The sequence below is a fragment of the Arachis ipaensis genome, chromosome B4, assembly GCF_059453495.1.
Source record: "Arachis ipaensis isolate K30076 ecotype BB chromosome B4, ASM5945349v1, whole genome shotgun sequence".
Taxonomy (NCBI): Eukaryota; Viridiplantae; Streptophyta; class Magnoliopsida; order Fabales; family Fabaceae; genus Arachis; species Arachis ipaensis.
Genome location: NC_142439.1, coordinates 12,259,766 through 12,275,267, shown reverse-complemented (window position 1 = coordinate 12,275,267; position 15,502 = coordinate 12,259,766). Strand labels below are relative to the sequence as shown.

The 15,502-nt window shown below is 34.5% G+C and overlaps 1 protein-coding gene across 1 annotated transcript; it reads right to left on the bottom strand.

Moving 5' to 3' along the window:
* Positions 1-845: 845 nt before the first annotated feature.
* LOC107636086 (uncharacterized) lies at positions 846-2,741 on the bottom strand. The gene is made up of 4 exons (XM_088483359.1): positions 2,526-2,741; positions 1,260-1,331; positions 1,044-1,146; positions 846-951 (listed from the first exon to the last, which is right to left on the bottom strand). Exons 1-3 carry the CDS (start codon positions 2,739-2,741, stop codon positions 1,063-1,065), a joined length of 372 nt encoding a protein of 123 aa, XP_088339485.1. The 3' UTR covers positions 846-951; positions 1,044-1,062.
* Positions 2,742-15,502: the final 12,761 nt, after the last annotated feature.

Genomic DNA, 15,502 nt, shown 5'->3' with positions numbered 1-15,502 from the left:
AACCGCTGCTAAATGATATTTTACAGCGGCATTATTTTGCAGCGGTTTCATCCACTACTAAATCGTGAAAATATGATTTAAGGGAGATTGCAGCGGTAACCGCTGCAAAATGCCATACGTTTACTAATCCTGTTATGAATATAGCAGTGGATTTAAAACCGCTGCCAAATGTCGAGTAACACTTTTTTAAAAAAAAACTAGAATTTATAATAAAATATGACAACTCTTTTATTCTTTATATGTTCATCTACTCAATTGCGTTAATTTATTAAAATAACCAACCGCCAATCCAAAAACAACACACGAAACGAAACATAATTAATTTTGCAAAGGTGAATCATTATAATGATAATTTGCATTCAGTGCATCCATTACTGTAAACTACAAATAAAGTCAACAAGATAAAAAACTACAAATAAATATCTCAAAAGTCATTATGAAAGTAAACAATAAAAGAGTATTCCGATTCCAACACTGATAAGTCAAATCATTAGTGCCCACACATCATCTTGCATGGGATGAGGTTGGTGCACTTCTCAAAGAATCCAAATCCGCAGCTATTTTAGGTGGCAAATTACCTCCTTGTTGCTGGATTACGTATGTCAACAAATTTTCCATTGTCTGTATTTTTGCCTTCCCTTCAGCTGCCTCTGTCTCTATTCTCTGTCTCTTTGCCTTTTTCTCTGCTGCTGCCGCCTTGAGTTCTGCTGCCTCCGCCTTGAGTTCTGCTGCCTCCGCCTTGAGTTTCACAATTTTCATCTGATACTCCTCAATCTGTACACCGTAGTCCGACTGCTCTGGAATGTTACAAAAATACCGACTCGGACATGTACCAATACCGAGTCCACGAACTCTTCCTAGGTGCTCCTTTCCAAGCACTTGTGCAAGGAAATCATTCTGTGAAAATTCCTTGCTAGAGGGGTCTTGGCTCTCAATAAGTTCAATTGCTTCCTGCAAACATGTGAGGTCCGGATTTACACTAATCTAAATTCAATGATAGTAATTGCAAAGGAAAATTTGAAAAAGTAATGAACATGATTTACCCCAACCAAACGCGCTTTTTCATTCATATACTTTCCATTCTTTTTTTTTATGACTCATGGTCCATCCCTCTCCTCTCCCAATAGGCCTTCCCTGTCGTTGCTCCTATAACAATCATCAACACAAATTTGTATTAAAGACAACACTGTATTACCAGAAACACGTCAATATTCTTGAACTGAAGTTAAATTAATTACTTCTTTGTGTCTCTTTCTTGCCATCATTTTAGAACCTCTGGTATGTGTGTATTGTTGCTTTGAACGATTAACGGCATTTTTTCTACACTTCTCCTACATACAAAATGAAGAAAAATAAATGTTATCGGGATAAATTGCTACACTGTTAATGATTTTATAAATCAGCCTTGAGCGTACAACTTCAGGAAACAAAAAATGATTTGGTGATGAACTTTTGGGTAGTAGTATTTCCACTATCACAATAAATTCAGCATATTTAGTAGTAATTCATTACCATTTAAAATCGCATACAATGAAATTTCAACTACATATTTGTTACCTTCGTGTCCTCATCCAACCGATATTGAAGAAACTTTTTCCAGTGATTTGCCTCTATTCCTGCTGGCTTACGCTTGATATTTTGCTCAAAAGTTAGTTCTTCGTCATAAACCTTATGGAACAAATGATTTCTTGAATTCCTCCAGCAACTTCCTATTCTTTGTAAAATTCCCGCTTTATCCACCCTCTTTTATCGTCCTCATAGTGAAATACTCGCTACAAGTAGTTCAGATCAAAAGACAACATATAATAATTAACCACCTCAAACAGACTAATGTATTATCAAAAGACATACTTTATGACATCAACAATTCTCGACAACAAAATTCACAGAAGTCAACTACAAGAAACCTAACATGCACTATCCTTCTCTAATTTACCAGACTAAAACAAATAAAATAGAAAACCAAAGAAATCCACCTACTAACGGAGAGTTGCATCACAAAAAAATAGCATCCCCACAGCTAGGAAACAATGAAATAATCTCTCAAGAAAAAATTAAAACCACATAAACATTCAAAATTTCAAAGTTAGGACGGTAACATAATCAACTTGTGCAAATGTGTTCCAAATTTATTTTTCTCAGACATTTTTATCTAACCGAAAATCATAAATAATAGCTAGTCACTCTCTAATTAATAGCAATAGAAGCAGCTTTAACATTCTCATGAGGTTTATAAGTTTTATCATTATTATTGTTATTATTATTACTATAATTATTAGTTACATTGCTATACACGAAGGATCAGATTAATTGGGGATTAAGCTGTATAATTATATAGTGCAATTTAAACTATACAAAAAATTCCTTCGAAATTTATCGAATATTCTATAAAAATTCGTATGGTCGATATCATGTGTGTGCGTCTTAATCTTTCCTTCTATTGTTCATTTAATATGTAAAAAAATTGCAATTTACACTGAGCATTGGTAGCGTCTTACTTTATCAAACAAAAGAGTAAACATTACCTTAACCTGGTCATACGCATGCTCCTTGGAAGCCTTGCTCATTGTCTTCCAACTCTTTGCACAAATTAGTAATTGTTGAAAATCAGACCGCAATGTCCCCAAGAACCCGCTCAATAAGCCCGCTGCCTGACCAACTTGTTGCAACTCTCTGTTATGGTGTAGAACGATCTTCTTTCCAGGAGGAAGTGCTAATGCCTCCTTAACAGTCAGCTCCATAGAAGAGATCACAGCACTTTCTAACAGCAATGAACAAACTTCAAATGTTAGTTTACTAAGAGAATATAATGCATGGAGAAGAATCATTACATTTACTAAGAAGCAAGTATCAGAAGAATACCTATGACATCAACAACCCAATAATCAGTGTCTTTTTTTTTTGCTGTTGGCATTGCCTTGACGTTCAACTTTATGTGCGGCAAATATGTTGTCTAGATGGTCATCGAATGACTCGATCTCATCCGCCTCCGAGTCATAGTCTTCATCTTCTGAATGGTCATCTACACCTTCATGTGAATCCGGTGGATGCTTTCTATTTTTCGCAGGAGCTCGAGCGTCCCCAATGTCACTTGACGAAGCTAGCCGTGTTTCATTGCGAGGTAGTCGAAACGGTATGGCGTTAACACGGGATTGTCAAGCACCGTTGCCGAAACGCGGAGGTGGAGGGGCGCTTGCACGTCGCTGTGCACTTGAAGTATCTGCTCCCGTATCATGCGTTCCATCCGTTTGCTAAAAACAAAGCAGTTTGAACATCAATTTATTTTATTCGAATTTCCCACAAATTATATTGAAGAAGTGTATATACTACAAGGCAAATGAACATTTTAAATAACTGGTGCATTAAATAACTCACCGGAGTAGCGTGGGTTTGACTATTAGGGCCAGCTATAGTTCCGAATGCATTACTAACGGTGTACCGAGGTTTCCTTGGCATTTGATTATTTCTTTACACAACACAAGGTCCTTAGAGAACCAACAATAGAACGCCAATGAAAAACCAAATAGTGCACAATGACTATACCAATTATATCAATCAAGTTTCAAACAACATTTAAGACATTATATAGCAATTTTGTTGCTGAATAATAATAAATAAATGAAATTAAATAATCATGAAAAGTTTGTTATCAACTTTCAAAGGTGCTAATAAAGGAGACAAACTATGTGGTGTTAAAGATGACATGGCAACAATTTTTCATCCCCAACAAACATTTGTCTAAGTAAAATGAGAAATTAATGTAACCTTGATTAAATCAAAGCAAATCGAGCATTAGAGAATTTGTTAAATAGTAACATCTGAGATGTAAATATCTATCGTATTAAAAAGGGTTCGAATTCTGGGTTAAACTGAGGGAGAGTGTGTATGTTCTGTAAGACCAAAAAAAAAGAAAGAGAGACAAATAGATAAAAGACATTAATAGATAAAAATAAATAGATAAATAAATGGGAAAGGAGAAATTGGGCCACAAAAGTGTTTGCCTCAAGTTAATTCGAAGATGAATGAAGAATTTTGAGAAGTTGGGCCCAAGTGTTTTCGCTCCAAAATCAAATAATTAACCAAATTAATCAAACTTAGTAAAATTAAACAGGAAAATGGACCAGAATCTGGAAGAATAGAACTAGAACAGGGCAAAAAGAAAGGGGACAGGGGTGCTGCAGCGGCGGTGGATGAAGGACGCTGATACAGGCGGCAGGCGCCGGTGTGCTGGAACTGTCTCGGAACTCTGTGGAAAGAAGAGAATCAAGGGCTCCTGCTTGTAGTGCTTGTGTTATAACTGCTTGTTCTGCTAGTGCTGGAACTCGGTTAAAAGAAGATAAAAAATTTTTGAAGGCACAATTTGGAGAATAAAAATGATAACAACGTGACCTAGTGCTTATCTTTGTTGTTTGGAACTATGTTGCAGTAACAACAGAAAAATATTACGAAAAAGAGCTAATGAAAAAGACGAAAATCTGTTACATAGAAAAAATCATCATCAAACTAATCATGAATTGCAGAAAGATATAAATTAATTACATAAGAGTGAAAAAGGAACAATGATAGAAAATTTATTCACCTTAGGTGACCGGGCAGAAATTATAGAACCAAAAATTACGGTTTCAGAATCACTACAACCCTTTGGTTAAATTTAAGAGCCTTATTCTCAATGATTAAAAGGACATGATTATTGTGCAGAGGAATAAGCTCAGTTTTCGTGCAAAATCTATCTGAAATAAGAATTATAAAGTGGTTCGGGGTGAAGGAGGCGCAGAGTAGGTTATGAAGAGGGGAGACACTGACTGCTAAAATATTGGGTGGTTTTTGAAATCCTAACAACTTCATCTCAATCAGATTTTCTGGCTTTTACTTAACTAGCTTATTTGATTTCAAATTTTGCTAAAATGTTGGGTGGTTTTTTGAAATCCTAACAACTTCATCTCAATCAGATTTTTCGGCTTTTACTTAACTAACTTATTTGATTTCAAATTTAAATTTTTTTGTTATTTGAGTTGAGTAGCCCGTTTCTCCTACTACTTAATTTAACATTTTATTTAATTAATTTATCCTTCTATTTAATTATTTGTAACTGAAAAAAAGCCTTCTGTTCAAAAATAGACTGTAAATCCAGAGAATATAGGCAAATTCGTTTTTTCTTTTACTTATCTTCAAAACAGACTTGATAATAACTTATATTTTAAATGAGTTTGGTCGACTATATAATAACAGATTTCACTTAAGTATACTTTTAAACTCATTATCTCCACTCTTCTTCTTTTTAAATTTTGGGTGCCAACAACAATCGTCTGTGGGTTTTATCAATTTCCAACTACACATTTGTCCAGCTACCACCATTTTCACTGTTAGACTCTAATCTCCTTTCCAATTGTCAAAATCAAGGTTTCGTTGTACTTAATTTTTCAAGTAATTCAAAATCTCAGTACTAGAGTTATTTAACTAATTTTTTTCATTCGTATGACAATATTGCTTGTTTTATCCTATTAGCTCCGGTTTCGTCTTTAAGAGTAATTGCTATGCTCCAAACTAAATCTTTAAACTCTATCCTCCGAAACTCGTTAGTTATTAAGTGCTTCACCTAATTTTTTAAATAGGTTTCTAAAATCTCTCCTACACAATAAGAAAAGTCCAAATGTATTTAAATTTATCGCATTGTGTCAAAGTTTTTATTGCCAAAAAGCTTTAACAGGGAAAGCTTTATTGCAATAATGCTAGTCGGTGTGCAGGTCCTCAGAGAGCTAATCAGTACAAATATTCAATTAAAAAGAAATACAACACAGCAACAACACAACAAAGAATCAAAAGAACATTTAAAACACAACAACAACACAACACCAATAGGAATATTGAAAACAAAGCATCAACGAAAGAAATATCTAACAATCAGCATTATCGGGTGCTCTAAATCGAACGTGTATGCTTAGATTGCCAAAGGGCAAGTCCCTAACGAAGGAAACTTCAATAACAACTTAAATCCAAATTCACAATCCCTTTAAATTTAAGCAGCAAGCAACTTCAGAACTAAAGCAAGCTTAACAAGGTTCAGCAATGAACTAAAGCAGTAATTTTTAGAAAGATTAACTAAGAAAAATCAACAAATCATACAATGAATCAATCCAAAAAAAACTATAATACACAACAGGAGCAGATTTAACTAATGATTTAAAATTTCAATCTCAATAGCACTGACAGCATCCAAAAATTGAACAAATATTCTAGGAAAGACTGATAAGACTGCAGATTATTACTTCAAATTAGGTTTTTACCTAAGGTTAATGAAAGACAGATAAGACTGCAGATTTGGCGGCGACGGAACAGTGGCTGGGGTGGAACAGTCGAACAGAACTGGCGCCGATAGGAAGACACTCGTGACAACAACTGGCTCTGGTGGTGGTTGCGATGTTGACGGCTGTCATTGCCGATGACAACGATCACAGAGGCGGCGTTCACGACGAGCTAATAGAAGGTGAATACAAGACTGGCGGCGGCTACAGGTGACGATGGTTGGTGGGGATTCGCGACGAGCAGATACGGTGAGGAAGAGAAGATTGGCGGCGGCTGGGGGAGCTGACAGTGGCTAGTGGGGCGTTGCCTGGGGGCTAATGTTGGCGGCGGTCTTTTCTCCCCTAGGTTAAGCAAACTAGGGATTTTGTTTTCTATGTGAGAGTGAGACAGATGGGAGAGAGGGTCGGGTGTTTTGGGGGGTGGGGTTTTCAATTTTTTTTAGAGAACCGGTCTTTTGATAAACCCGACCGGTTTAGTCGGTTCACCTAATTATCTTATATTATTGGTGTATAATATAATCATCTTAAATTAATTTTTGTGATAAAACTGTTTGGAAAAATTTTGTTGAATTTCATAAATTTTTTGGACATTATTTTATATTTACTAACTATTTTACATCTTTTTGATACACATTTCAGACTATTTTTTTTGGCATCATTGACCTATAAACATAAGGTGCGTAATTATTTATGTATTTTTGTTGTATTATTTGGAGTATTTTAGAGTTATTATTTCCCTTTTTTGTTTGTCGTAATACTATTCTCGATGTGTGTTCTAATTATTTATTTTTATGAAATTGTCATTTATTAATGAATATCGATATTATTTGACATATTGAATTAATGTTCAGCTTATTGGTTTCTAATTATACCTGTTAATTCTTTATTATAAAAATTGTAAGACTTAATTAAAATAGTTTGGCTCAACTTTTTAGGTCTTTGATGTGTTCCTCCGCTGAGTACCAATTAATAGTCATTGTATTGATGATTTGTAATTTATCCCAGAAAAAATTTATGGTTTGTTTACATCAGTTTCTATCCCCTAATATTAGTACCAAACTAGTGTATGTTCCCGTACAATGTACGGGATCATTAAAAAAAATAAAAAAATTTTTATTAAAAGAGGATAAACACAAAATATTATTATAATTAATATTATAAAAATCTTCAAACACATTCAAAGTAACAATATATGAATATTTCGTAATTTATCTACTAAATGCGGTAGTACTAGACATAATGAAATCATATTTTTATAATTATATTTAAAGATAACTAAAAAATTAAAAATAAATACACAACACAAACTAGAGCATCAAATAAAAAAAAATTGTCAAGTAAAAAATAAAATAAAGAGAAGAATTAAGATAAGTCAAATAAGGTAAAATAAATACTGTGTGAAGTAAATAAAAAATGTATTGTAATAGAAGATTAATATAACTAATGAATATAACACATAAATGAGAAAAATTTACATAGGATCTCATTGAAAAACTTTCAAGAAAATTTTTTCCAAGAACAAACTAGTAATCAACTTTTATTAAAATATTTTAAAATGTATTTAACAAAAATAGTTCTATTAATCAACTTTTTGAAAGAGACCATCGATTTATGCACGCACCGAATTCTACTATGTATGCCAACACAGAATGAGTGGTATGGTAATAGTGTGTCATTTTTATTTCAGTAATTTACCTTTTATTTGTTTTATGCTTAAAATATTAAAAAGATTCTAAAATAATACTCTAAAATAGGGAGTACTTTTGAACTTAGTTAAAATTAAAGTTAAGTACCTTAATTGGTTCTTGACATGGCCAGACCTTCGAAATAGTTGTCCCTAATGATATTGTCGGCTTGTAATTTCTCTTGAGGCTTATTTTTTTCTTTTATTTTGAATTTATCCATCTTAAGTTACTAAAAAAAATTATTAACAAATATATGAAATTATATATTATCCAAATAATTAAGTTTAAAATTTTAAAAATTTAAATTATATTTATTTAAATTTTAAATATTTAAAAATTATAATTATTTAAATTTTATATAACTTGAGTAAAATATGTTATTAGTAATAAAAATTTAGGAGACTAATTTAAATAAATATATATAAATATACGTATTAGCAATTTAAAATATTATCAATTATGTACTAAATATTCGAATGACTTACTTAAAGTAAAAAATTAAAGTTTAACTAGAATATAAATTCTATTTAATTCAAATTATATTATATTAGATTAAAATAATTTGAAAAATAAATTTAAAATAGCACGGTGTACAAATCAATCATTTGCATAAAATTAAATTAGGTGGAACGGTTTAAACCAAATCAATATCATCCAAATTGTTTAAAATTATATTATTTTTATATTTTGAATAAGTTCAAAATGTACTACAAAATATATCCAAATTGGCGTACATTTCATCGTCGTTGTATACCTGTAATTATGTGCGTTTTTTGGTGTACAATAGATATGGACAAAACCTGGATTCTTAAGCCACGAGATAGCATAAAATATAGACGAGGACTTAATAAGTTCCTAGACTTTGCATTTGCGAATGCATCGTCAGATAACATGATAAAGTGTCCATACCCTCAATGTGGGTTTCAATTTATGCAAACATGAGAGGATGCGTACGACCACCTGTTGATAAAGCCTTTTCCCCTGGATATACTTTGTAGTTGCGTCATGGTGAAAAACCAACTGAGGAGAGATCTACTTGCACACCGATACTTGAGAAAGTTAATACCGAGGTGAATCCATATCTTCAAATGGTGCATGAGGCATTTAACTTCACAATGCCTCCTGGAGGTGAGGAGACCACAATAGGGGATCCTGTAGAAGACGATGATCTGGAGTTCCCGTTCTTGTACGATGGTCCAAGTCGCGAGACACAGAATTTTGCCGATCTTTTTGCGGATGGAGCGGAAGAATTATATCCCGGCTGCTCGAAATAATCAAAGTTGTCTTTTCTGGTGAAACTTTATCACATTAAGTGTATGTGCGGGGTGAATGACAAGGTTATGTCGATGATCTTGGACTTATTGCGGGATGCATTCGAGCAAGCCAAACTCCCATCCACTTTCTATGAAGCAAAGAAAACTATACGAAAGTTGGGGATTGAATACAAAAAGGTTGATGAATGCCCGAATGATTCCATGTTGTATCAGGGTGATGATGAAGACGCGACCAAATGCAAGCAGTGTGGGACTTCACGATGGAAGCAAAAAATGTGAAAGGATTCCGTTACGAAACTCAAAATACCAGTCAGGAAGAACGGAAAGCCTCTCCCAGCAAAAACTCTGTTACTTTCCTCTTATATCACGACTGCAACGGTTATTCATGTGTAGCAATACTTCAACTGACATGGTATGACATAAAGAGTCTGATAATAATGATGGGTACTTGAGGCATCCAAGGGACGCTGAAGCATGTAAAGAATTTGATGCAAAGTATCCATGTTTTTCCAACAATCCTCGCAATGTTCGTTTAGCTTTAGCTAGTGACGGATTTAATCCTTTCGGAAATATGAGTACGAAGTATTCTATTTGGCCTATGATTCTTATTCCGTACAATCTTCCTCCATGGCTTTGCATGAAACAAACATCTTTTATCCTATCTATGATTATTCTCGGTCCTAAAATGCCGGGTAATGACATAGATGTATATTTAGAGCCCTTGGTGGATGAGTTGAAGCAATTGTGGGATGGTGTTGAAACTTATGATGCTAATAAGAGGACCCCTTTCAAGATACGTGCGGCGCTAATGTAGACTATTAGCGATTTTTCGGGGTTAGAAAATTTATCTGGATGGAACACGTACAGTGGGTTAGCATGTCCGAACTGTAATGTGGACGCTAAGCCTCAGCGACTAACATTCAGTCGAAAATGGTGTTACATGGGACATCACCGCTTCTTGACTCAGAGCCATAAGTATAGACTAGGCCGTAGTTGATTTGACGGACAAGCTGAAAGCAGGGATCCACCGAAGAAGTATTCTGGAACAGATGTCTTAAGGCAGCAGTGTAACATGCAAGTATCGTTTGGGAAGAAATCAACTCTGACGCCAAAAGAAGACGCATTGGTGAAGATGCAGATCAAGATGACTCGTATTGGAAAAAGAGGAGTGTGTTCTTTGATCTCCCGTACTGGAAGGATCACATGTTGCGTCATAACCTTGACGTGATGCACATAGAGAAAAACATTTGTGACAATGTGGTCTTCACTATCTTAAACGATAGCATCAAATCAAAAGATAATCTTAAAGCTCGCAAAGATTTACAAAGTATGGGCATAAGGTATGAATTGTGGCCGGACGAAGGTGGTAAATATCCTTCAGCAATCTTCACAATGTCGAATCCACAAAAGGATGTATTTCTGAAGACTCTACAGAACGTGGTCTTTCCAGATGGTTACTCGAGCAATATTGCTCGTTGTGTTGACATCTGGCAACGCAAGTTGCATGGTTGAAGAGTCACGACTGCCACATTCTAATGGAACAATTACTTCCAATTTTGGTGAAGAATGCATTTCCAAGTCTGGTATCGAATGTGATTGCGAATTTGTCCTCATTTTTCCGAGAACTCTGTGGAAAAGCTATAAATCCTATGCAGCTTGGTGCCCTTCAAAATCATGTTGTGCAAACTCTGTGTCAGATGGAAATGATATTTCATCCATCCTTCTTCACTGTCATGGTTCACCTTATGGTGCACCTCGTTGATGAACTAAGACTTGGTGGCCTGGTACATTATCGGTGGATGTATCCAATAGAAAGGTTAGCGTGCTAATAAACGCATTTAAGAATTCTTTTTCCAATTTTCTTACGTATATACTAAACGTTATGGTATTTATGTAAAAGGTACTTGGGACGATTGAAGCAATACGTGCGTAACAGGGCACAAGCTGAAGGCTCAATTGCGGAGGGCTATTTATCCGAGGAGATTTTGACATTCTGCTCCAGATATTTGGATAATACTGAGACTAGAATCAACCGTCCAGCGCGAGTTGACGATCAACCAGTTGATATTACAAACAATACAGGATGTACTATGTTTCCTGAAATTGAAAAGGCTTCAGGGGCTGTATCACATGTTGCACTGACCCCAATGGAAAGAGATCAGGCACATCGTCATGTGCTAGTCAATTGCGAGACCGTCGCTCCATTTATTGAGTAAGTATGCACATGTAATCATTAAGCACGATTATAACCAATTTCAAACACTTAGTCATTGGACTAATTTCTTGTTATGTCATAAAGTAAATTTAGGTCAGAAACCAAGTGAAAATTACGGGATCAAACAAGGTCGCACTCTAAGATAGACCGTGTTGTGCATGCAGAATTTCCTCGCCGGTTCAAACATGAGGTTCGTTGAAATTTAAGATGACCAATTTATTTCTGCCCTAGAATTATTTCTTGTAAATTCCAATTTTTAATACGAACAAACTCTAATTTATGGTGCTAGGTTCCAATGGACAGTACCATACATTCGAAAGAAATGAAGTTGCTGGCATGTGGTCCCATGCTTCAGGCAAGACGGTTTGGGACATACAACGTCAATGGGTACAAGTTTAGAACTATCACAAAGGAAAACGGGTTAAAAACATAGAATAGTGGAGTTTATGTCTCATCCAATACAAGAAGTTATGCCAACATGCGTGACAACAGAGTGGCTGTTGATAGTGTTCCATATTATGGAAAAATTGTGGACATCATCGAACTGAACTACAGCAGCCATTTCACAGTGGTTTTGTTCAAATGTATTTGGGCTGATACAACTACGAGCAGAGGAATCAAAGAAGACCATTTGGGCCTTGCTCGTCCAATTCACACCGGTAATCGAGAAGAGGATGAACCGTACATATTGGCATCAGAAGCTCATCTCGTGTACTATGTACGTGATGAAGTAGACCAAGAATGGAGTGTAGTGGTTCATGTAAAACCACGAGACTTGTTTGACATGGGAGGAGAGAATGAGGATGTTGAAGCTACTTTTTCTCCTCAGCCCGGGTTGAACATGTCAGCAGCAGGTGACATCAGTGATTTACAGTTGACAAGGGAAGATGATATAGAAGACCCAGTAGCAGATGTTTCTGATAACATAGATTATGTGGCATAGTGAAAATATGACAAAACATGTGCAGCATTTTTAGAGTACCTGTGTGTGCTTGATAAGTTTAACAGTATTTATGATGTACGCAATTTACTGGTTACATTACTATCTGTGATTTCATATTTGAATTAAGTTTTTATTTCAATTTGATTTTCATGAATACCACCAGTTCCTCATCATCATTGTTATTGTTCTTAACATCCAATAAAGAAAATTATGACATCGAGTAAATTATCTTGAATTACAATATTGTTATCATTGACAAATATAGTTAATATAAAATGGTGTTGTAACAGGAGAAATGAAATCGGAGGATTTCTCATCATGCTGTGCAGGCACAACGTTCGCTAACAAAATGGCTATGGCCTCTCCATTCTCTTCATTGGAACATGCAATTACGGTTGCCAGAGACATATGGTCCCGTAAGTTGAATGTTAGGTCTTGGTTGGAGGCTTTATCAGGTCGATCTTGTTCTAATGAATACTTGAAAATGGTGAACGAAGCTACTGTGCATGTATGTTCATTAGCCGTACCCTTAAACACTTGAGTTAAACATTATTTGAAAAATAAGAATTTTAAGTTGCTATATGCTTATGACATTTAACCAGTGATAGTTATTCCGTTAATACTAAAATTTGTAGGAACTTCATGAATGGGGATCAAGGTACGAGGAGAAATTTGGCTATGTTTTGTGACATTTGTAGCTGGTAGGACATCTGAAGACATACTTGCTGAATTAAAGGTTGGAAATAAATTTCTACCACAGTAAGTGAATTACAGAGACACAATATGTTTTACAAAATAGACCATCAACTATACATTTTATTATGATGCAGATGCGCTTTAATAACTCGCATGGTGTTGAGTTGGAGATTGCTTCAAAAGAGGAATTGAAGTATATATAACGTGCTATTAGAGAGCTTCTTTCCAAGAAATCTGTCCAAACTACTAACGAAGGAGACGGTAATAGTTAATTTTGTATTTATTAATTTTGAAAGTCCTCTTCCCATAATTCCAAAATTTTCTTTCCTTAATAACTAGAATGACTTGGAAGTTATCATTATCTTTTAACTAGATTTATATGTTGTTGGTTGCATGTTCATATATTCAGTGTCAGCTGAATATTCAGGCGAAATAGTTGTTGACACTCTAGATGGAGCAGACACTGATTCAGAAGATGATTTAGATGCTATCTCCTCCGGTGGATATGACATCTCCAGGGATGTTGAGCTTAATAGGGTTCCAGAAGAAGACAATGAAATTTTAAACACCCAACACAGAGAAGATGCCGTACATGCTGCAAAAAGGGGTTTCAATCTGAACAAGATGCCATGGTTGGGAGATGACTTATCAGATCCGTTATCACGTCACTGCAGCACTTTTTTGACAGAGTATTTCTGGCCAGGTCAATACGATGTTGATGAGAAATTTTGACTCAAAACTTGTTTGTCTACTTTAGTAATTCTGATTTTTATGCTCCATTGAACTTTGTTTTGAGTTAGTGAATTCGGACGTTTACTTGATTTTTATGTTACCAGTTATGGTTAAATACAAACTCAAAATGGCTGATACTACAAGAGAAAACATGATTCGTAAATTCGGTTTTAGTTATTCATGTATAAATTTATTTTTTATGTAACAAAAAATTGAAAATTTATTTAATGCATTAATTAAGTTGCAGTATCTGAACCTTATTTTTTCATTAAAAAAATAGCGATGATTAGAACAGTTATAAGAAGGCAATAATGTTTATACAAAAGAAATTCAAGTTAAAAAAAATATTGCAGCGGTTGGAAAAAAACCGCTACAAAACGAGTATCAATGTATTCAACAACCGGACATTTAGCAGGGGTTACAGAAAAACCGCTACAAAATGAGATTATTTAGCAGCGTCCCCTCAAACCGCTACAAGAACCGCTACAAAACGGGTACATTTTGCAGCGGTTACAAGAAAAACGTTGCAAAATATGATCATTTGGTAGCGTCTCCTAAAACCGCCACAAGAACTGCTGGCAAATTGTATTTAGCAGCGGTTTAATAAAACCGCTACTAAATAACCACCGCTATCTGCCGGTTTTCTTGTAGTGATAATTTAAAATTTAATAATATTAATTGTAGAAATTTATTAATTATAAACATTACATGTATTAAATTATATATGAAAATATTAAATCTCTACATGCAAGCAAAATACTTAACTAAGTCTAACCAAGTTGTTATAACAACTTTTCAAATTACGCGCCTCTTTCTCCTTCTTCTTCTCTGTTTCCTTCTTCTTCTCCTCCTCCTCCTCCTTCTTTTTCTTTATCGTCATCACCAATAACACCAACATTTTGCAAACATCTTTATTAGTTCTGATTTTTTCTGATGTCATCATTAAATAATTTTGATTTATTTTTTAACTTATTTTAACTCATTTGTGTGTTAATTGAGACTCACATAATGCTGCTAATAGGGGTGTACGCGAATCGAATCGGATCGGCTCGAATATCATGTATATCCGCATAATTGAACCTTCTCTTTTTAATCATATTTTTATATAAAAAATTGAATAAAAATGTTTCTTTCACACTTTTAAACCTATTTATTCCTAAAATATTGTTAATCAAACTTTTTCTAAATAATAAAAATAAAATAATACAATATATGAATAATAAATACTAACTAAAATATACAAACAAGAAAATATAATGCCAAATATATATTTATTTATTTTTAATTATTATTGTGCGGATCTGCAGATCCGTGGATCGGATACGCGGATGCAGAGCAGATATCCGCGATCCGATCCTTAAAGGATGCGGATCGGATCGGATCCGCAATTTTCGGATCGGATGCGGATGTTTACCACGGATTTATGGATATAATTCGATCCATGAACACCCCTAGCTGCTGATAAGTATTGACCAACTTTTTTATTCCTTAAATAATTTGAGTTCTTTTTTTAGTTTAACTGAGATTCATTTAGATCCAAAAATGAATTCGATGTGTTTTTGTTAATGATAGAGTCTTTTTAATTATTTGTTCAAATCTGAACTAATTTCGGTTTATTTGTGTGCTAATTAAGGTTCACTTGATGTTGCTGATAA